General features: G+C 40.3%; 1 protein-coding gene across 2 annotated transcripts in view; it reads left to right on the top strand.

Moving 5' to 3' along the window:
- The first annotated feature begins 219 nt into the window (after positions 1-219).
- Positions 220-22,077, top strand: part of apaf1 (apoptotic peptidase activating factor 1) — a 40,977-nt gene continuing 19,119 nt past the window's right edge. Inside the window, exons 1-26 of one of the 2 annotated variants that reach the window (XM_074698579.1) lie at positions 220-369; positions 1,162-1,330; positions 1,490-1,679; positions 1,758-1,955; positions 2,035-2,224; positions 3,079-3,191; positions 3,747-3,878; positions 3,967-4,205; positions 4,276-4,443; positions 4,535-4,666; positions 4,798-4,911; positions 5,172-5,356; positions 5,443-5,569; positions 5,697-5,822; positions 5,903-6,043; positions 6,173-6,298; positions 7,086-7,232; positions 7,816-7,944; positions 8,396-8,521; positions 9,769-9,888; positions 9,982-10,107; positions 14,233-14,358; positions 16,081-16,212; positions 16,303-16,428; positions 19,397-19,522; positions 20,829-20,975. In XM_074698579.1, coding sequence (XP_074554680.1) covers positions 1,187-1,330; positions 1,490-1,679; positions 1,758-1,955; positions 2,035-2,224; positions 3,079-3,191; positions 3,747-3,878; positions 3,967-4,205; positions 4,276-4,443; positions 4,535-4,666; positions 4,798-4,911; positions 5,172-5,356; positions 5,443-5,569; positions 5,697-5,822; positions 5,903-6,043; positions 6,173-6,298; positions 7,086-7,232; positions 7,816-7,944; positions 8,396-8,521; positions 9,769-9,888; positions 9,982-10,107; positions 14,233-14,358; positions 16,081-16,212; positions 16,303-16,428; positions 19,397-19,522; positions 20,829-20,975 — 3,630 coding nt within the window. In that variant the 5' untranslated portion in view covers positions 220-369; positions 1,162-1,186. Of the gene's footprint in view, positions 370-1,161; positions 1,331-1,489; positions 1,680-1,757; positions 1,956-2,034; positions 2,225-3,078; positions 3,192-3,746; positions 3,879-3,966; positions 4,206-4,275; positions 4,444-4,534; positions 4,667-4,797; positions 4,912-5,171; positions 5,357-5,442; positions 5,570-5,696; positions 5,823-5,902; positions 6,044-6,172; positions 6,299-7,085; positions 7,233-7,815; positions 7,945-8,395; positions 8,522-9,768; positions 9,889-9,981; positions 10,108-12,150; positions 13,039-14,232; positions 14,359-16,080; positions 16,213-16,302; positions 16,429-19,396; positions 19,523-20,828; positions 20,976-22,077 lie in introns of those variants that run through there. The other variant, XM_074698580.1, reaches the window with a different exon arrangement.

Here is a 22,077-nt window from a genome sequence, read left to right as displayed (position 1 = left end):
AATTGAGCAAAACGATCAGGGAAATCAAAAACTGTAGCTACCCAACCGGAATTTTATTTAGATACATGAATCTAACTATTTCCAGGCAGATGGGTTGTCCGTGAAGGCAGCATCAGTTTGCCTAGATACACATTCGCTGGAAGCATGACTTCACCGGCCACGTGGTTTAAATCTCCCCTGTTATTGGCTGCTTCTCACCGGGGTGCTTGTTATTGTTGTAAAGCAGGAAGCTTCATCTCATGGGGCGTGTAGTGTAATTTGACGGGAAACAGTATAACCTTTTACACATTGGACTCATTTTAACACGACTTTACGTCTGTACCTTATCCTCTTCAGCAAATACCTTCATCGTTAACAAAGAAGTTAGCCGTAAGTATCTACTAGCGATTGTTTTCTTTGTTTCATTTCCAAGAGAACAGAGTGAACTTGTCTGGACAAGTAGTAAAATGCGAAAAAAGTGTGTCAGACAAACCATATTAGAGGATGAGACGAGTGATTCCGATAATATACTCTGGCAGATTTAAATTTAGCTCTGACATGAAGTGTTATTTTTCACTTTCGTATTCAATGTGAGACTTTACAGAGCTGTGAGGAAGTGGTCACTGCACTGCTCCGAAATTTATCGACCTGGGTGAAATTAAACAGGCCAGTTCTCTATTTATTATTATTAACTAAAGTAAATATGGTTTTATAGCCTCTGAAATGTCACTGCTTTATTGGCTTTTTTAAATTCCTCTTTTTTTTTTGTATTTCGAAAATGCCACTGTAAACAGCTGTTTACAGTAATAGTATAATTAAGTAAGTATCGTATGAGTTTCATCAACTTTTTGAGATTTTTTTCTTTCTTTCTTTCTTTCTTTCTTTCTTTCTTTCTTTCTTTCTTACTGTAAACAGCTGTTAAGTAATGATATAAGTATTGTATGAATTTAATCAACTTTTTGATATTTTTTTCTTGATTCACTTTTGTATTTCTGGTAAAATTAAAGAGTTATGAAAACTAATTTTTAAGTTCTCAGTTTTCATAGCGTAACTTTTGATTTTTAAATCTTTAATCATTTGCTCTGGAATATAATCCTATTTTTTTCTTGTTCATTTATGACAGTTTATACAAACAATGTATAACTTAAGACTCAAACTTTGTGTTTTTCCATTCATTTGCAGTGCATGGTCAGCCTGCCGTTCAAAGATGGCGCTGGAGGAAAGGTCGAGGAGCTGCCTGCTGCGCTTTCGCCACAGGCTGGAGCAGGACATCAAGCCCAGCTACCTGATGGATCACATGATCAGTGATGATGTGCTTACTGTGGAAGAGGAGGAAAGGATCAGGACAAAGGTGCCAAAAAAGAATTTGTGGGCTGCCTTTAAATGTTTCAAAACTTCCTTCACATTCTCAGAAACACTATCATAAGTCTTTTTCCAGATCGTAGTTGAATCTTCAAAACTGCAAGAGTTAATTTGCAAATGTCATCTCAATTATTTCTTTGTCCTGCAGCCCAACAGGAAGGATCAGGCTGCTGCGCTGCTGGAGCTTCTGCTTAAAAAAGACAACCGTGCTTACATCTCCTTCTATAACGCTTTGGTCAAGGAGGCTTATGATGATCTGGCCCATCTGCTTCATGAAGACCTACCACAAACATTCCCCAGCAAACCAAATGGCTCATGCGACGGCTTCACATCTTATGGTGAGAGAGGAAGCTTTTTATTTGCGCATATTAAAGTTAATGTGTTTGATTTTAATTCCTTCCTCTTCTGTTTAACAGTCCAGATGGTGCTCAGTGAAGGTGGTGTACCGCAGAGACCAGTGGTGTTTGTCAGCAGACCAGAGCTTGTGAACCAGGTCAGAGAGAAACTCTACCGGCTGCAGAAAGAAGCGGGTTGGGTCACCATCTTTGGCATGGCTGGTTCAGGCAAATCCGTCCTGGCTGCTGAGGCCGTGAGACATCACGGACTCATTGGAGGTGAATCATCTTTCTCAGACTGTCTCCATCTTTAGACATTTCTCTAAAGATGCTACATCTCCTCTCCTCTTTCATGCAGAGTGCTTCCCAGGTGGTATCCACTGGCTGTCCATTGGACAGCTTGACAAACCCGACCTGCTAGCAAAGATCCAGTCCCTGTGTTTCCGGCTGGAGCAGAGCCTGGATGCACAGTCTCTACACCGGCCTCCAAACTCTCTGGATGAAGCTAAGGAGCGTCTGCGCTTCCTCATGCTGCGCAAATATCCCAGGTGAGTTCAGGTTGACACACAGAGATGTATAGTTGCTCTACTTAACTGTTTGTTCAAGCAAAACTGTGAAGAAAGGCTTGTTGAAATAGCTTGGATTAAGACAAAACAAATAGCTTTCAGGAGAAATTTAAGGAGCTTTTGGACACAGCTCCTCTCTGCATGACTAGGAAAAATACACGAAAAAAAAAACATATAAAAAACATAATATTTAGGATTTTGAATTGTGAATCAAATTGCAGATCAATTAAAGGGATAGTTAAGTTTTTTTAAGTGAGGTTGTATGACAGTGATGTCCAAACTGTTTTCAAAGAGAGACACATTTGATTTTGTGAAAATGAAAGTGACAGCAAACATTTCTGTCATTGCATTTCTTTTGCGGTTTCATAAAAATAGAAGTCACTAAGTTTCTTTATACATACTGTGCCATCATTACAGACTTATGAAATCAAACCTTAATTGTCACTTGATACTAGATGACAAGTGGTAAGCGGCCAATGACAGCTGAAAGATTGAGGAAGTTTAGGGAGAGTACCCTGAAATGCTGAATGCGCTGAAATCAAGTCACGCCAGGTCACTTAACCTGAATATAGGGAAACAGCAATAACAGCAAAAAAAATGAAACAGGAGCCTCAAGTATCAAAACACAAGACTGAAAGTAACAACACACATGAAGCACAACTTATACAGTCATAACGTCAACTCTTCATATTCCTCCAACAGGAAATGAGTGCTGTTTCGTTCGATTTCTACCAGACCTATTTTGAACTTTAACTTGTAAGCGTAAAGTTGCTGAGGAGAAAAAAGTCATAATTTTCCTGGTTTCTTGTGTCTTGTTTTATTTGCTCGGGCTTCAGGTCTCTGCTGATTCTTGACGACATCTGGGACAGCATGGTGTTGAAAGCGTTTGATATCCAGTGTCGCATCCTTCTGACAACTAGAAACAGAAGTCTTGCTGATTCTGTCAGTGGTGAGTATTTATTTATTGTGTTTAAGAGTGTTATTGACCGTATAAAACTTGGACGTAGCCTCCGCGACGTCACCTGTCTGTTTCTGAAACCGTAAAATGAAGCCAATCCGCGGACACAGCCACATTCGCTATGACGCTGGCTGTGAGGTTTTCCTCGAGCAGCAACAGGGCGCCGGCGGTCACGTGATCTGAGCTGTGCCTCTGATTGGACAATCAAAACATTCCTAATAACTTCTTAACCGCCGAGATAGAAAAAAGTCAGCATTTTATACCCAGGCTGTTTTTTGAACCAGGCTGTAAATACGCTTTTTAAAGTCGTAAAAGTCCATTTTTATGGCTGTGTGTGTACCTGACTGCCAGTCCTTCTGCTGTCCTCGAGTGGGTGGCGCAAGTTCGAGTCCAGCCCATGGCTTGTTTCTCGCATGTTGTTCACCACTCTCAACCCTTTTCCTACTCTACCCACTCTGTCTTTAAAGGCATGAAAAGTCCAAAATACAACTCAAAAAACTTGCTGTGATTGTTTTGCTCAATTAGGGTTCAACTTTTGTTTTGTAGGAGCTAAACATCAGGTTGAAGTGGAGAGTGGTCTGGATGAAAACAAAGGACTAGAGATTCTGGCTCTTTACACGAATACTAAACCAAAGGGACTTCCTGAAGAGGCTCGAAGCATCGTCAGAGAATGCAAAGGTTTGTTTTTTTTAAAATGTAAATAACAGATATTGTTGCATGCTCAATTTTGAGTACAGTTTAAAGTGTGTTCGTGTTACTCTCCCAGGTTCCCCTCTTGTTGTGTCCCTGATTGGCGCTCTCCTTAAAGAAAAACCAAACCGCTGGGTCTACTACCTCCGCCAGCTGCAGCAGAAACAGTTCAAGAGAATAAGGAAGTCCTCGTCCTACGACTATGATGCCCTTGACCAAGCCATGTCTGCGAGCATTGAGGTCTTACCTGAGGAGCACCGAGAGCTCTACAGGGACCTCACAGTGCTGGAGAAGGACATCAAAATCCCTGCACAGGTTTGGCTGCATCAGAAGAGCGATGGTGATTTGTTTTGATCATTTGAGCTTAACTGAGGTTTCTCTGCAGGTGCTGTCCATTCTGTGGGAGCTAGAGCCGGAGGAGGTGGAGGACATTCTTGAGGAGTTTGTGAACAAGTCTCTGCTGTTTGTGGACAATCATAATAGGCCCTACCTTTACTACCTTCATGACTTGCAGCTGGACTTCCTGGTGGAGCAGAATCGCACTCAGCTAGAGGTTAGATCCAATACCTGGTTGTGGACACTTTCATTATAAATCCATCAATTTAGGATTTTTTAAATATCATGAATCCTTGTTTGTGTTTCAGAGTCTTCACGCTAAAGTAGTGCGTCAGTATCAGCAGCACTACAGAGACGGACCGCCCACTTCAGGAGATGAGGAATGCCTCTACTGGATCCGATTCTTGACCCACCACATGGCCAAAGCTAACCTGACACAGGTAACACATAACAACTAATAAATCACTTTACACATTTCTGTCATTTAAACCATTGATCAGTGATAGTTGTACTCATCTAACCCATCTATCCATACACATTTTTGTTCTGTCTGCCCTCTTCGTCTGTATAGGAGCTCTACTCACTCATGTTCTCTCTGGACTGGGTCACCACAAAGTCTCAGATCATGGGTCCAGCTCACCTCATCAATGATTACATGGAGCATGGACCCATATTGGATAAAGAGGTCAGCAGACGACTAAACTTTATGCCTTTTTGTTCAAAAATATGTGCGGATTTGGTGAGCATTTTTGTCTTTAATATCTTGAAACAAGACTGCTTCTGGACTCAGGCTCATATTAAGTCTGATTAAGCACTTTTTAAGAAAACTTGGAATAAACACTTGCTCAGATTCCATTTTTGAAAGCACATTGTCTGATTTTTTTGAATGATTTTGATTCCAGTGTACAGAGTAGTTCAGAGCTTTTTCTCATCTGCCTCCCTCAGAATAATGAAGTAAGAAGTCAGTTCCAGGAGTTTCTGTCTCTGAACGGCCACCAGCTGGAGCAGCGTCCTTTTCCTGACGTGGTGCAGCTCGCCCTCTCTCAGCCACACTCCTCAGAGGTCTACAAACAAGCTTTGGTGCAGGCACAGGATCGCACCAGCAGGGGGAGACTCTACTTTGACTGGCTGTATGAAATAAGGCAATTAACAATTAATCTAACATTTCCTGCCCATTTCTAAAACTTACTTGTCACCGTGTCTTTTTTTTGTCCAGGAATAAAGACAGTGTTGAAAGTTTGTCCCTCCTGGTGATCCATCCCCACCAGGGCTCCATCTACTCTGCCTGCTTCTCTCATGATGGAGCAAAAATTGCCTCCTGTGGAGCCAGCAAGACGCTGAAGGTATGGGGCCTGACCTGTCTCCTCATGTGTGTCTGTCTGTGAATTTCAAAGAGCTTAAACTCTAAATATCTAAGGTAACCTGACCTTTTACTAAACAAACATGTTGTTTTGTACCTTCTGCACTCAGGTGTTCAAAAGCACGTCAGGTGAGAAACTCACAGAGATCCAGGCTCACGATGACGAGGTGCTCTGCTGTGCCTTCTCCCCAGACGACCGCCTTTTAGCGACCTGCTCTAGTGACAGGAAAGTCAAGGTGAGCAGCACTCTGTGTTATAATCGATCCTCCTTTTGTCCATTTTCTGTCTTTGTATTTATGCCTTTGTCATCACACAGGTGTGGAACGTGGAGCGAGCAATGCTGTTGAGAGTTTTTGAGGAGGAGCATGAGGAGCAAGTCAACCACTGTCAGTTTACCAACACAACACGACGCCTCCTGCTTGCCACATGCTCAAATGACAAGTTTATGAATGCTAAGGTATGTCAGTGCGAAAAACCTCATTTATCTCTTCCTCCCCTTCCCCCCTCATGTAACCTCATCACATGTGACAAAAAAAACCTTCCTTGATCCTTATTTCTGACAGCTTTCATCTCTTTCTTTCTGCAGCTGTGGAACCTCAACAAGCCGTCCTCTCAGAACACCATGTTCGGCCACTTCGAGCCAGTCAATCACTGCTGTTTCTCTCCTGATGACACCTATGTGTCTACTGCCTCCAACGATGGCACCGTAAAGGTAACTCCACTCAAATCAGTGTTATTCATAGAGAACCTTTCATAAATTTATCACAAAAAACAGTGCAGTAAAATCAATGTGGTAAGATTGCATGCATACCATAAAATCAGTAAAATAAGAACAAAAATAAAATATAATAAATCAAGATGACATAAAATTAAAAGAATAAAACTGTTGTGTTGTAATATAAAATATGATAAATTAAAACAGGCTAAATTAAAGTAAAATAAGTTAAATTAAAAATAATAATAATAAAATGAAAAAAAGTAAATAAAATAATATGAATGAAAAAAATATTTTAATTAAAATAAGATAAAAAAAATGAAATTTAAGCTATTTTCAAATGAAATAAAGAAAAACCCAAAATGAATAAAAAAAAGAAAACAAAATAAAATGGATCTAAATGAGATGAACTTTATAAAGAATTTAATGAAATAGCATAAAAAAGGTTAAATCAAAGAATGATGTAAAACTTAAAAACTAAGGAACTTTTATGGACTTTTTATTGACTTTATTAACTTGTATTTATTTTATTTTAATGAATTAATTGATTTGAAATTAAGAAAATATAGTAAAAAGTGAATTAAAGATAAATTACAGTACGATTCAAAATAATTTAAAAACAGTAGTGGTAAGAGTTATAATGGTTGTAGTTCAGAGCAGTACTTAATTTTTTTTTCAGAGGCTTGTTCTGACTTCAGGTATTAAAAAATTGAAATGTAACCATCCACAGGTAGAATATGTTTCCCGGCACCAAGTGTTTCTTTATCTCTTTGAATGCACACAGCTGTTCCAGGTGTCCTCTGCCAATGAGTGGAAGACAATCAACGTTCGAGACATGCTTGTTGAGAGTGATGAAGAGGTTCTTGTAAAGTGCAGCACCTGGACAGCTGATGGCAAACGCATCATATGTGCAGCCAAAAACGCTGCTCTGGTAAGAACTTTCAGAAAGTTAAACTAAACCTCGAAGCTTTAAACTATGTTGGACTGAAATGTGAGTGCTTCTTGGATTTTTTAAATTCAGTTTAATGTCTTGTTTCTTACGTCTGGGTCGCCCAGATATAAAGTTAACACCACTGTGTTCACTTTGCTCTCCCATCCTTGCTGATGTTGAGTTTTTAGACCAAAGAGGGCGCTGACGGGAGGCTGTCTTTCAGAGTCTCTCGTGTGTGTGACACTCCTCTCCTCTCCTCTCCTCTCCTCTTCTGAAACTTCAATTATAACAACTTGCATTTGTTTTAGCTTAACTAAGTATATTTTATAGAACAGGAGAATACACAAAATGTTGAATTGTTGGGATGAGCTAATTTAGCTAATGATATATTTTTTTAACCAAAAATATCTGGAAGATTGCAGAACTTTGCATTGATTTTTAGCTGTAAAATGTTGATTCAAGTATGAATAATGGTCTTAAGTGTATAGATATGACAGCGCTTAGATTTTTATTAAAGTTTTTCATTTGTCTCATTCATTTATTTTCGTACAGAGTTTGTGACTTCTCTGTCCTTGTTTCTCAGGTATTCGACGTTGAGACATCGGACCTGCTGTTTGAGATCAGGACGAACCGTCTGAGCATGGTGCAGTACTGTCATGCCTGTCCCACCAGTAACCTGCTTGCTATTGCGTTCTCCAACTACGCTGTGGAGGTAGTTAACAAACTCAAACCCTTTCTTTTAATCCATCATGTCTGAAATTTTGCTGTGTAACATCTCTCAGAACTACATTTGGACTGAGCATAGGCTACATGTATAAAGCTTGGTAAACTAAAGCATTCTTATTTTACTTTCACAATTAAAAAGATATGACATTAAGGACTGCTGGCCCTTAATCAGTTTTACATAATCAAGCGTGGCCCTCTTCAAAAAAAAGTTTGGACACTCCTGCTTTAGATAGTTGATTATTGATGCTGAAATAGGTAAAAATGGGCAGCATTATACTTTGGCAGCCTGTATCATCTTCGTGTGAGAAATACTGGGGAACTTCAGGTTGACAACTCCTCATAAAAATCTCATTTGTAAATTCTTGTGCTTTTATTTGAACTCTGGTGGAAGTTGTAAGTCCTGCATATATGTGTGTGTTTGTGTGTGTGTCCTGCAGCTGTGGGACTTAGAGTCCAATAAAAAGATGGCAGACTGCAGCGGTCACCTGAGCTGGGTTCAGCGTGTTCAGTTCTCTCCTGATGGCTCTCAGCTGCTCTCCTGCTCCGACGACCAGACTGTCAGGGTAAGAAGAGGCTGTGCTACCACTCATGCTCCAACCATTTTTTATATATATATATAAAAGAAGTAAATAATTTACCAAACAAATGAGTGATGAAATTACAAGCTGAAGACTGATTTGTAATGACTTACCACCACCTTAAAGAGGCGTTACGTGATAATAACAACCTTAATTGCATAACAGCTCACTGCAGCTCAGACTTTTGGATGGACTTTACAACCTGCAGTCATGATATTTTCAATATAGAAGTTGATATTTGGATGTAAGCTGGCTGCACTGCAAGCTCTAGCTTTGATTTTCTATTGGGACAAATTATTTCAATCATTTCAGAGGAAAGGTTCCTGTGTGTTTGAAACCTTTTCATCTCTGCTTCCTGAGGGTTTTTAATGACAATAAAGAGTTAGTAAATGATTTAAATGATTTAAAACACCTGCATTGTTAGATTAATCCCAAGCCGCTACTGAAACTATTTTTCAAAAGAGCAACTATTATGAAATAAAAGGTTGCAAAGAATGAAATTAAGTTTAAAGAGAGAGTATTGTGCTTTTGTCAGGCTCTATTCTGTCACAGTGGTACCTGCTGTAGCATTTAGGCTTTACACCTGGAAAAAAAAGTCTCACTATTGTTTCAGGAAAGTCTAATTTCAGTCTCTAAAACATTTGGTTTTAAATGCTGTCTCTTTGAGGCTCCCCGCTACACAAACCATCAACAGGCCTTGGTGTTTGAGGCCCTCTCCTCAAACCCCAACTTGTCATGAACCAGTTAGGAGTTCCTTATGTAATGATATCATCGTTTCAGCAAGTCTAGTGAAGATCTCCTGAGGATCTCACATTGTCTTTAAAATAAACCATTTAAGCAGTTTACAGATTCAGTATTTCTACAACATATAGATATGTAGCAGTCTGAAAACCTGCACAGCTGTACTACTTTGTTCTAAAATATGGGCAAGCACAGCCCCTTTTTAAAAAGGCTTAACTTGAGTTCTTTTTCCAGGTAAGAAAAGCCTGTATATCTAAACTTTAAAATTAGTTTCAAGTTCTGAACAAAATGCAGCAGACAGATGCTGAGTACTTCCTTTTTGCCACAGTCAACTTGTTCCCAGCTTGTCTCTGCAGCAAATAGGTTTTAAGTTAAAGATAAATAAACTATGTCAACTGATTTGGCCGCGCTGATGTTTCTTCTCTCCTCAGGTCACTTGAGTCTTTTTGTAACATCCTTTTCAGCCTGTTATTACTTGTGTTCCTTTCTAGTTGTGGGAGACAAAGAAGGTGCACACCTCCTCAGCTGTCTGCCTGAAAAGAGACTCCGACGTTCTCTACAATGGTGAAGAAATCATCGTCTCAGCTGCTGACAACTGCAACCGACTGCAGGTGAGTAGCAAGGAGAGACAGAGGGAAAGAACAATGACAGATAAGTGAGATGTATCATGGACAATAATGGATATGTGTGTGTTGGTGTTTTAGGTTCGCGAAGGAAGGACGGGAACTGTGCTGTTCCAGTCGGAGGAGATGTCCTCCAGGATTCGGTGTACGTGTTTGTGCAGGCGACCCTCTGCTGTGGCTCTGGGACAGGAAGACGGCACTGTACAGGTAGACAACAGTCAAACCTTAAATGCTCACTGAGTGTTAAAATCACAACTTCATGTATCAACAGAGGTTAAAGGGATAATATTTTTACTTTTACATTTTTTATTCCCAACTTACAGCCGTTGCTCCAAGGAGATTCAGTAAAGTATCATAAACTACAGAAAAGAACACATTCTTACAGTTTCAGTTACTTTTCTAATAATCAGCTACTTTAAAGGGACTGTGAGGACCATCAGTTTAAAGTGAATACAGCGACATTTTTTGTCGGAATTGAGAGCACACTGGCGTAATGACATGACACTGACCAGGGCATTTTTGTTTTGATAAATGAATGGAGATAGGATTTTCTTTTTAACATTACTTTTCTTTTTTCAAGACACTGGATACAGCGCAACAAGGTAAGGTATTTATCAACAGTTACGTAGCACTGTTTGAAACGTGACAGCAAACAAACTTTATAAGTTTGTACCGTAGTTTAGTAGCTGGCCATATTTATCACTACTCACATGCCAGTGCTCTGAGATGTGTGTGTAACTTGTAACATTAGTGAATCCTGGTTATAATCCTCTCAGTGCTCATCTACTAAGCAGAGCAACCTCAACCTCACTCTTCATTTTAATGATAGGCTCTCAAGTTTGAATAGACCACTGGTGTTTTACTGCTGCATGTGAGACGTTATGAACTAGACATGCACCGATCAATCGGTTGGCTGATCGATTGGTGCCGATTTCCTTAATTTGGGGGATCGGTGAGCAGCTCATCTTTACATATGAAACTGATCTTGCATACCTCTGGGAAGGTCTGACAGCCAGCCATTGTTGTTTTTTGCTATGAGACCTAAAACTCAGGACACTTTATTGGTTGTTTAAGTTAAAACATAAAGATTTTATTGTTTCAGAGGTATTGTTCAATGATTTTCAATAAAATGAGATTGGAACATTGAAGGTATAGGCTGTCAGTTATAAAGAATAAAGAATAAAAATCTGTGTCAACCCAAATTGGTATTGGCAGTTCAGGCTTTTTAAAGATCGATGATCGGCGATCGGCCAGAAAACTGTGATCGGTGCACCCCTATTATTAAACAAAAGTTACCCCTCAACAACATGAATGGAGACCAAAAGGACCAGGATTGTCTGAAATCTTAAGGGGTAACAACAAGTAAAATGAGACAAAAGTGAATTCAGTTACCCAAAAATGCACTTCATTATACAGATGCTGTATCATAAATCTGTTGCCTTTGACAGATTTCAGTGTTTTGCTGTGGTTGTTCCTGAGGTGAACACCAGAGGGAGTCCAAGTGTTGACTTCAGGGCAAACTGATAGGACTGACCACTGCAGCAAAAAGCATTCATGTCTTTTTCCCCCACATGAAGTTAAGAACAAGAGTTCAGAGTAAAGAAAAATCATGTGAGAATTCATCGATGCTGCTTTTATATTCTGATTATGTGTGCGAATTTCTGCTGTAAAAGGGAAAGGAGTGTGTGTGTTTGTCTTAGATCCAGGAATAATCACTGAAAAAAACCCTTCAAGAGTAACACAACCTGCAGTGTTTCATCTCCCATGGTAGAGGCATTTAAAACAAGTGCTCCCACTTGCTCCCCTTTACATTAGCCGGCTTTTATATTTGCGTAGTTTGTTTACCAAACACCTGAGGCACTTACCTGACTGCACCATCCCAGAAATCCTGGAGCGGGATGTGTTATACTCTCCAAAGTGCTCCCTCTGAGGCTTTGAGTCTTCAGCGTCTCTGACAGTAACAGGGAGCTTGACAAACACAGTTAGCGTGCCCTGAGGCTTGTTGTGCAGACATTTCAACCCTCTCTTTCGGGATGTAAATATTTCAGTGGCAGATGTTGCAGGCCTTTTGTCCTGTAAAAACTCTTGGCTGTGATGCTTCCAATGATCCAGCTGACCTTTTAGGGCTTAAGAAAATCTCTTGCCAGCTTTGAATGCTTGTAAAGTCTCTTCTTCCCAAGTGAAAATACACAGTGACACTGTTGTCTCCTCTAAACTGGATCTTTCGGCTTTGTTCTCCGACTTCTCCAGGGCTGTCAGACCCACGGCGGCCTTGACCGGATGGCTGCAAGGCCCCACTCTACTTTCTTTTTGAAGTGCTTATCACCATCTCGCCAGCAGCAGCAGCAGCAGCAGTACTTCACCTCTCCTCCTCAATTACTCCCTCAAAATGTGACTCCTTTTCAGGATTTCTTATTAAACTTTCTGGGACACTTTTCCTCCCAGAGTTTATCTTGGCAAACATAGCTATCATTTGAGGATTGCATAGATATTCAAGACGCCGGGTGTGAACTTTGTGTGACTTCTGGGTACAGCAGATCTTCCACTGTGCTGAATTTACATCTTTTTTCGACCAGCTGCTATCTTTGTTTGACACACAAGCATACCCATTCTACAGCAGGATGGCTCTGTGGAGTGAAACTTGAATCTGTCTTTCTGTAAGTTGGCTGGTTGGTTCAATTCTTTGATTAAGACCAAAATACTCAAACTGTCAAAAAAACCTTCCAACAGATTAAACAAAAGTTACCCCTAAACTTTTATAACCATGTGTGTGCTAATGTGTCTTTTCTTTAAATACCATAAAAACTGTTGGAGAGTTTCTTTTTCATATATGGTAAAAACATCAACTTTCTTCGATAATGTCTTTTCACGTGACTTTTTTTTGGTTTTACATCTGCAAATGATAGTCTCACAAGTTTAAACACCTCCACATTAACAAGTGGTCGAAAAAACTGAAGGCACTGACTGATTCTTGGCTGTGCTCTCTGAAAAACTTTTGGCTAACCCTTACTTTCTTTCTAGTGCTAACACAAGGTTAAAGAAACATTATTTTACACAATGTTATGGCATATTTTGATACATTACATTATTTTGTGATACATTATGTCATTCTGCTATGCTACATTGGGCTACACTTCAAAATGCTACATTATATTGCACTCAGCTACATCGGGCTATGCTACCTTACGCTATACTTCCTACACAACATTGCACTAAGCTACATTACATTATGCTACATTATGTTTCGCTAGATTATGTTAAGCTACATCATGATTAGCTGTTTTCCGCAATGTTGTGTTACACTATGTTGTGTTATGCTAGTTGTGTTATGCTAGGTTGTGTTACACTTTGTTGTGTGGTACCATGTTATGCTATGCAGCAATATGCTACATCATATTACACCATACCATGATATGCTACGTCATGTTGCACTATGTCATGATATGTTGATTTATGGTACACTGTGTTACGGTACATTGTGTTATGTTACACTGTGTTAAGGTACATTGTGTTACGGTACATTGTGTTACGGTACTCTGTGTTACGGTACACTGTGTTATGGTACACTGTGTTATGGTACACTGTGTTACGGTACACTGTGTTACGGTACACTGTGTTACGGTACACTGTGTTATGGTACACTGTATTACGGTACACTGTGTTACGCTACACTGTTACGCTACACTGTGTTATGGTACACTGTGTTATGGTACACTGTGTTACGGTACACTGTGTTATGGTACACTGTGTTATGGTACACTGTGTTATGGTGCACTTTGTTACAGTACACTGTGTTGCGCTACACTGTGTTACGCTACACTGTGTTACGCTACACTGTGTTATGCTACTCTGTGTTACGGTACACTGTGTTACGGTACACTGTGTTACGGTACACTGTGTTATGGTACACTGTGTGAGGCTAAATTGTGTTATGCTACATTGTTTATGGCAACATTTTGTTACTGGAATGTTATACTATGTTTTGTTAAGCTACATTATAATATGTACCACTACATTATGTCAGCCTAGGTTATATCACACTCTGTTTTGTTACGCCTTGTAGCAGAATGTGTTAACAAAGTAGACAATCATGATGTTACACCCCTGCTTATGCTTAGCAGAACATATGAAATTAACTTCTCAGAAAAATAAAAACCTGAACATTAATCAGCAGGATAAGAATATAGTGGGCTTTATGAACTGCTTTAAATGTTTTGGCTTCGCTTTTAGGACTCATCATTTGTAGAGTCCATACGGTTATTTCAATCCTCAGAGATGATTTTAAGTCACTTTTCTCTAATTTGAAGTCTACTTTCTGTTTTCTTCTTCCAGCTGTTAGAGTTGCCCTCTGGGAAGCTCCTGGCCACCCTGATCGGACACACTAAGACTGTTCTCCACTGCAAGTTCAGCCAGGAAGGCCAAATGCTCATCACATCGTCAGAGGACACGACGATTCGGGTGAGAAGAAACTCTGCTTCTCCTTAAACACTTTGCTCTGTTCTTGTTTTGCTCTAATTCATCACCCTCTCCCATATCCACTCCATCTCTTCTGGCTTAATTCATAGCATGCTCTTTCACCTTCCCCAACCTTTTTACTCCCTGCGATCGATTATTCCTCCTCCCCATCCCATTTCTCACCTTGAGTAAAACTGCCTGCTTGGCTGAATCGAGTGCTTTCACCTTTCCCTACCTGTTACACTCTACCAGCTTCTCTTCTGACCTCTGCTCCCCTCTATTCTTTACCTTTTCCTTTCACCCTCTATTTCTTTATCTGCCTCTAGCCTCTTCCGTATACTGTTAGCACCTCTATCTGTGTTTGTGTGTATATTTCCCATTGTTACGGTCTGTCAAACCACCCTCCGTTCATGCTCTGTTGCTCATTCCCACTCCCCGCCCCACGCTCTCATCTCCTCCTCCTCCCACAGACCTGTCCACTGCAGCACTTCCCCCTCTCTCCTGTAACGCAGCACCTTGTTCCGTATGCATGCGGCTGCTGGCTGTGCCATCACTATTCCCAAACCGTCTGCTGCTTACTCAGACGCTATTCAGATTCATGCTGTTTGACATGTGCTTGTAAGGAAGTGTGTTTCCTCTTGAGTCTGTCGGAATCCTTGAGCTGAGTTGAACTCTTATTGCTGGTCAGTTACCATCAAACTGAGCCTTCAGACACAAAACATCCTGCAGACAAATATCTCAGTATCTGAGGTCATGGTAGATTTTCTAAAAAGAACAAGTATACACTTAAAACACTGATCAAAAGCTGGATGCTTTTTCGTACACACCAAAATGCCTCAAAGTGTGTTTGAAGCAAATTATCAGAGAAAAAACATGCTTCAAAATGTGGGCTCTCAAAAATGAAACTGAAATCATACTTAAAGAGGCTGTGAGGAGTTTGAAAGTGTTCTCGAAAAAGTCTCCCTTTTAGATATATGCCTGATCGTAATCCACACTTAAAAATGAGATTATTATTGACAGCGCCAATATTGCTGGTTACAGGTTGTTTTAAATTGCTACTTCTTAGCTTCCAGTTTGGGTCAACCAGGACCGGATTAATCCTTAGCATGTATAGGTCTCTATGACAACACCACACCAGCTGACAAAGTTGAGTAATGAGAAGGGGTAAAACCCAGAAATATGTGTTTTTCTCTGCTAAAAACTATTTCTGTTACTAATTTTGTAGTGATGGTGGACACAGGAGCCTAACTGTCAGACAGAAAAAGGACAGAAGAGCAGAAGAAAGCTAAACAGGAGAGTGATACAGCCCGAGCTAAAGGCTAATTAGCCTTTAGCTCAGGCTGTTTTACTCTATAACACAGGGGCTAAACTGTTTGTGATAATTTAGCTCTGCTTGGTAGATGACTGGCAGGACATAGCTAACCAGGATTAACTAATGTTACACATTACAGACGTGTCTCAGAGCACCGTGCTCCCAGCTGCGCTAAATCCAGTCGTATCCAGTAAAAAGTTGTTTTGAACAAAGAAAATTTGTTTCGATTCTGATCTCCATTTAATTCCAAAACAAACACATGCCTCACTAAAAGTAATTCACGACAGTGTGTGGAGACTCCGGGCCACAAGGTGGCAAGGGAGTGGTACCAAAACAGATCCTCCTCATAGCATCTTTAAGTTGAAAGAATCGGCATCTTAAAGTTTTTTTTTCTGGTCTATCGCCCCCTGTAGGTGTGGAGGTGGCAGTCAGGAGAGTGTCAAGTACTTCAGGGCCACACGGAACAAGTCAGGTGCTTCTCCCTGCTCACCAACTCACCCGCTGACACCAGGTTGCTGTCCTGGTCTTACGATGGCACCGCCAAGGTAATACACAGACACACCCAGACATACACATGATTCAGACACCAGCAGCATGAAATCAAATTAAAAATCTGTTCTTGTGTCTTCCTTGAGATGTGGGACATGCAGAGTGGGGAGAAGCTGCGCGACATTGAGGCTCATCGTGGAGCCATCCTGTCCTGTGATGTCTCTCCAGGCGGCTGCCTCTTCGCCACTGCCTCTGCTGACCAGACTGCTAAGGTTCAACACTTAAACACACACAAATACAAAAACACACACCGATGAGATAAAACATTAAAACATATCTCCTCTGTGTGAACTGTTTATTTACAGCACATGCACACACACATGATTCGTAGGCCAGCCAGTTCCTCGGACCTCTGAGATTAGCGTGCAGCAGATGGCCCTCAGCTTAGTTAGCTAGCAGCGGGTCACTCTGTCCTCCCACACCCACGTCCAGTCTGACCATGCTGGCCTGCGATCGACCCTCCTCCCTGTCTGGACGTTGTTTTTGCCAGGTCGACTTCTACCAGCGCCGCTGTGCTCGACTTTGGTCTGACTTTGGCTCACTCAGCGGGATAGAGGCGCTGTTTTTTAACCTTTTCAGCACACAGCTTTGAAATGATTGCTTCTCCTTGCACGGTGGACCCTGAAGTGAACAGAAACATTTAGCAGTCTGAGTCTTTTTGAGTGTTTCTAAAAAAGGTAGCTCTGATGCTTCCAAAATATCTAATGGCTGAAACACTTCAGTCATGATGGATCACAAAACCAAATCTTAAGAGGCTTTTTATGGAAGCAGTGATTATGTTACACCCCTGGTTTGAAACATTCAATTCTGTACTGTTTATATTGACTTTTGCAGACAAACGTCCAGTTTTGCGCTTTGACTCTCTGACTTCTGTTAAAGCCAGAGGTCTCAAGCCACCGCCACAGAGTTTCACACGGGAATTCGGATTTGATGGACACTTACAGTAGAGACACAGCCACTGGGTTGGCCGCCAACCTGGCTTCAGTCAGCGGACGTTAGTGAGAGAATGTGTGTTTTATGGATTTGGCAGGGATGATAATTTAGTTGTGTGTGTGTGTGTGTGTGTTGTGGGGCTGGTTAGCAGCCAGTCACATAGTCCTTGCTCTCCAGACCGAGCAGAAGCTTTGGTTGCCTGAAACACACACAAACACAAAGTCACTGAACTCCATCCATCCGTCTGTCCATCCAGAGGTCAAAGTATATAAGATCAGCAGTGAGCATTTTTGTAAAGCACCACTAAAGGAGGAGATTTACCTGTTCTTTCTGTTTCTTCTCTCTTCTGACCTTCACATAAACAGAGCTGTGTGAAAGTGTGTGTGCGCACAGACACAGTCAGCCGCTTGCCAAATGAAGTGCCTAATTATGAGTTGTGTTATTTTCAGTGCTGCGCAGGATGTGACCGGGTGAGCAAGGAACAGAGAGGGAAGAAAGAGAAAGGAGGGAGGGAAATAAAAGAGAACAATAGATGAGAAAAAGTAAAGACGGGAATCCAAACACAGAGAGAGCTCATTAATTGTTTCATCATCGTGAGCAGCACTGTAACAAAATTAGCTCTCCTTTAGGCCGATTATTTGTCTTAATGAGACCGTTTAACAGGTGATGACTGTTTTAAACTAAAATAGAAAAAAAAAACATTTTAGATCTAATAATAATAGATTTTGATCTGAGGTAAACACATCTTTATTAAGTTATTTCTGTGTTTCACTGACAGCTCATCACAGTCCCAAAAGGATCAGTTTCCTTTTTGTCCTCAGACAAAGAAAAATGACAGAAACTTAACACTTTGTGTCATGTTTTTCAAAGTGCTTTATGAACAAAGTCACAACTGTTCTTTTTGGATTCCTTTAGCTTACTGATAATACAATACAAATTTATCAAATATAGGCTTTGAATGCATTCAGTGTTAAAGTTAAATGAGTATAAATGTGACTGAAGTTAAGGGCCGCATTGAGCATAAGAAACAGGATAGCAAAATATAGACACAAATTCAAAAGCAACTTGTAAGAGGGAAAAGTCGTAACTCTGAGTAACACGAGTTCTCAATTCAACTGTTAAAGTAAAAACAAATCTCTGGGAAAAAGTTGTGAATTAATCAGAATAAATTTGGAGGGAAAAACAATCAATTTATCAGGGGTAGAGTTGTTAGTTGAAGAAGCCTCAAATTTATGACAAGAATAAAGTGCACATGAGACATTTTATCTTAACAAGCCTCTTCTTGGTTAAATAAAGAAAAACAAAAAACAACAACAACAACAGATAAAACAAATAGTTCAAAACTAACTCTGATATAGTAAACAAAATTCTATGTAAATAAACGGGGAAAAGTTTGGAATTTACAAAAAAAAAAAATCTTGAATTGCAAGAAGAAAAATCATAGTATTTCGAAAGAATTACCACAATAAAGTGTTTCCGAGAAAAAAAATCCTAAAGTTGCTACAGTCAAGTTTTTTGTGAAAAATCACTATTTACAAGAAAAGACAGTGAGTTAAAGAGAAAAAGTTGTAGGTTTATAAGAAGAGTTAGGAATCTACAGTAAAAAATCTTCAATTTCAAAAATAAAGTTTAAAGTCAAAGAAAAAGTTTTTAGTTTTCCAGAACAAAGTGTAAGATGAAAAAGTTGTACATTTTTAAGTGGGGAGGATTTAAAAGAAAAAGTCAGAAATTTCCAGGGCTTCAAAAATATTGCTTATTTTCAAGGAAAAGTTTGAAATTTATCAGGTTAAAGTTACAAGGGAAAAAAGTTGTAAACTTGTCAGGTTAGAGTAGTTACTGGAAAAAAATACATTTATAAGAGAAGTCATGAATTTACAAGAAACATTTCTTTTATCCTCAGAAAACATTCCAAGACAGTAGAAGTCATACATTGACCAAGAAAAATGTTTACTTTTCCAGCATAAAAGGATTGCTAATAAAGAGATCAGAGCAAAAATTTACAGAACAAAATATGTTGTTGATATCCCAGGAGATAAGAGGAAAAATTGCTTTTTTTTCTTATAAATGGTTGACTTTTTCTGTAAATTATCACCTAACTCTCAACATTTCACATTTTACAGCTTTATTCTTGTTATCTTGTTTTTCTTCTTTACTGGACTTTCTTCAATCAAGGTTCTATCTTTATTCTGTTCTCTGAACAACTTTCAACAACTGGTTTTCAACTTGAGTCCCTGTGTTTGTTCCTAGTTGTGGCACAGTGAGTCCTGGCAGTGTGTCAGGACCCTGAGCGGCCATCAGGACTGCGTCCGAAGCTGCAGGTTTTCCTGGGACGGCCGACGCCTCGCCACTGGGGACGACAACGGAGAGATACGGGTACATGCTGACAATTTTTCACTGCCTGTCATTTTTTTTGTTTTGTTTCAGATTGTACTCTAGCTTTGGCATTTATTTACTGGTTGAAGCCAAAGTCAAGTATGGAAGTGTGGGAAGGGAGAAAAATTGTGTTTAAAACTCAGCACACACAAATCCTCATCATGTTATCACTGAATTCCATTTCTTAAACCGTCTGTTTTGCCGTGCAGCATAAAAAACGTAATTACAGCAGCAGTCAACATTATTCCAAAGATCAGCCCCTAATTACACCTCATCACTCATTTAGATAAAGTGCCTGCTAATGCATCATGATTGCTGCAGCACACAGAGAGAGGGGAGATGAAAGGAAGTGGGCAGGGCTCCCACTCAGATTTTGGGAGCATGTATCGGAGGGCTGTGTGAGAAGTTGTGATGAAGAGAGCAGGAAGAGGAGGAGATGTCTGACAGTGGGAGGGTGAAGGAGAGGACTTGGGATGCCAAATTGGGTCCCTAAGGCTTAGTGATCATCAGCGCTGCTTGTACACCAACAAACTGTCAGATGCGCAAAGTTAACGGAGGGTTTAAACTTGTGAGAGCCCGCCTCGGTCAGGAAGGGGTTAATGCCCTCTGGTGGCCTCGGAGCTGCTCTGCTCCATTATCCAGAAATGGGAGAATCCATCAGATCCAATTACATAAAGCACACTGAAATCTCAACCCCTGTTTCTATGGAGACCAAAGTGAGTCATTCTGCACAAAAAGCATGCCAAGTGTTAAATATAGCTGTACGTGTAATGTGTCATTGTCAAATGGACGTGGCATGTGAACAGTTGTGTAATTGCTGCAGAAGGCGTGATGTGCTCCAGGAGAGATGATTGAATTATAAAGCATCTTTGCATTATATATGAAGTGCATCATGGGTAATTTTTCTTTTAGCTTCACACTCTCACACACTCTGCTTTTGCCTCAGTGTGCTTTTTATAGGGTCATTTCAGCCAAATCGTATTATTACAGGGACGGATGATCCTCGCCTGTTGATGAGGAAATGAGTGGATTGTCATGTGACCTTATTGAGGAGTTTGAGCCTTATTTGATAGTAGATTTCTCCTTCTGTAAGGTTTATTCATGATTTAAAATGTTCAAATGGGAAGAAGTGGTTTATATTGAATGTAAGAAATTTCACGCTAAAATTCCCTTGGAGAGAATAATTTTTAGATCTTAAGCTATATGTTCTCTACTTTTCTGAAGCTCTCATGGTTTTCAAATCCTTTAATCCAGTAAACATTTACATCCTACTTTATAAACATTCTGAATCTCTTTTCCATCACAGCTTTGGAGCGTCAATGACGGCACCCTGCTGAAGATTTGCTCACGGGATGGTAAAGACGCAATGGACTCGCTTCACGGAGGCTGGGTCACAGATCTACACTTCTCACAAGACGACTCTCTGCTGGTTTCGACTGGAGGCTACGTCAAGGTATGTTTTCACGTATGCTGTGCATTCAGACTGGTTCCACAAAGTCTGCACAGAAGATAAAGAAGAGAAAATGTATGCTTGGTTTCAAATGTGTTCACTGTATATTGCATTTCTTTTGGCAATTAGTGCCTGGATTGCAGGACACACTGAAGCACCGGTAGGGAAAGCTGGGTAGTGACATACAAAAATCATCTTCTACCAGACTCGGCTTCTAGTTTGTGATCCATGCTACATTACAACGTGTTACCTGCATTTTCTGCAGAAATTTTCTGCTTTTTTTCCAACAAATAAATCAGAACTCTGCAGTTGTTTCCAAACTAATTATACCCTCTTCAAGACAGATGCCAGGGGAGGCCTTACATGAGAGAACCATTAGTTCCTCTGTCCAATAGGAGAATAAGGGCTTGTTAATATTAAATAACAATGTTTAATTAAGGGTGAATTTTCAAAACTGCCAGAAAAGTTTTGAAAATGACCTTTTGATGTACAACTTTTGCTGAAATATTTGTTTCCTCTATTGTTACGTTAACAAGAGCAGCACTGCAGTGGTGCAGGTTTACATAAAACACTCAATACCTGAGAGAATGATATCAATGCCTCCTTGTGACGTGACCGGAATTGTGTGTGTGTGTGTGTGTGTGTGTGTGTGTGTGTGTGTGTTTGTGTGTGTGTGTGTGTGTGTGTCTCACTGCTTTACTTTCACAAGAGATGGGGTCACAGAGCGGGCAGTTTGCGCTGAGCTGTGATTGGCTATTTGTTGGGCAATGATGTAATCCTCCGGGGAGAGCGGTACTGATCGATGAGGCTTTATATCTCAGATTACTCCTGATACTGTGTGTGTGTGTGTGTGTGTGTGTGTGTGTGTGTGTGTGTGTGTGTGTGTGTGTGTGTGTGTGTGTCTGTGTGTGTGTGTGTGTGTGTGTCTGTGTGTGTGTGTGTGTGTGTGTGTGTGTGTGTGTGTGTGTGTGTGGGCCGACAGAGATGTTACCGTTGAGCGCAGTGGTTGCTGCTGTGCAGACTTTTTATAGACAGATGGCCAAAAACACATCATCATCCTGCTTTCCACCGCTTTCCGTTGACAACATCATTAAACCTGAAAATG

The sequence above is a fragment of the Halichoeres trimaculatus genome, unplaced genomic scaffold (assembly GCF_033239565.1).
Source record: "Halichoeres trimaculatus isolate MK-OKI-2021-1 unplaced genomic scaffold, fHalTri1.1 fHalTri1_scaffold_21, whole genome shotgun sequence".
Lineage (NCBI taxonomy): Eukaryota > Metazoa > Chordata > Actinopteri > Labriformes > Labridae > Halichoeres > Halichoeres trimaculatus.
This window is presented reverse-complemented; position numbering and strand designations above follow the sequence as displayed.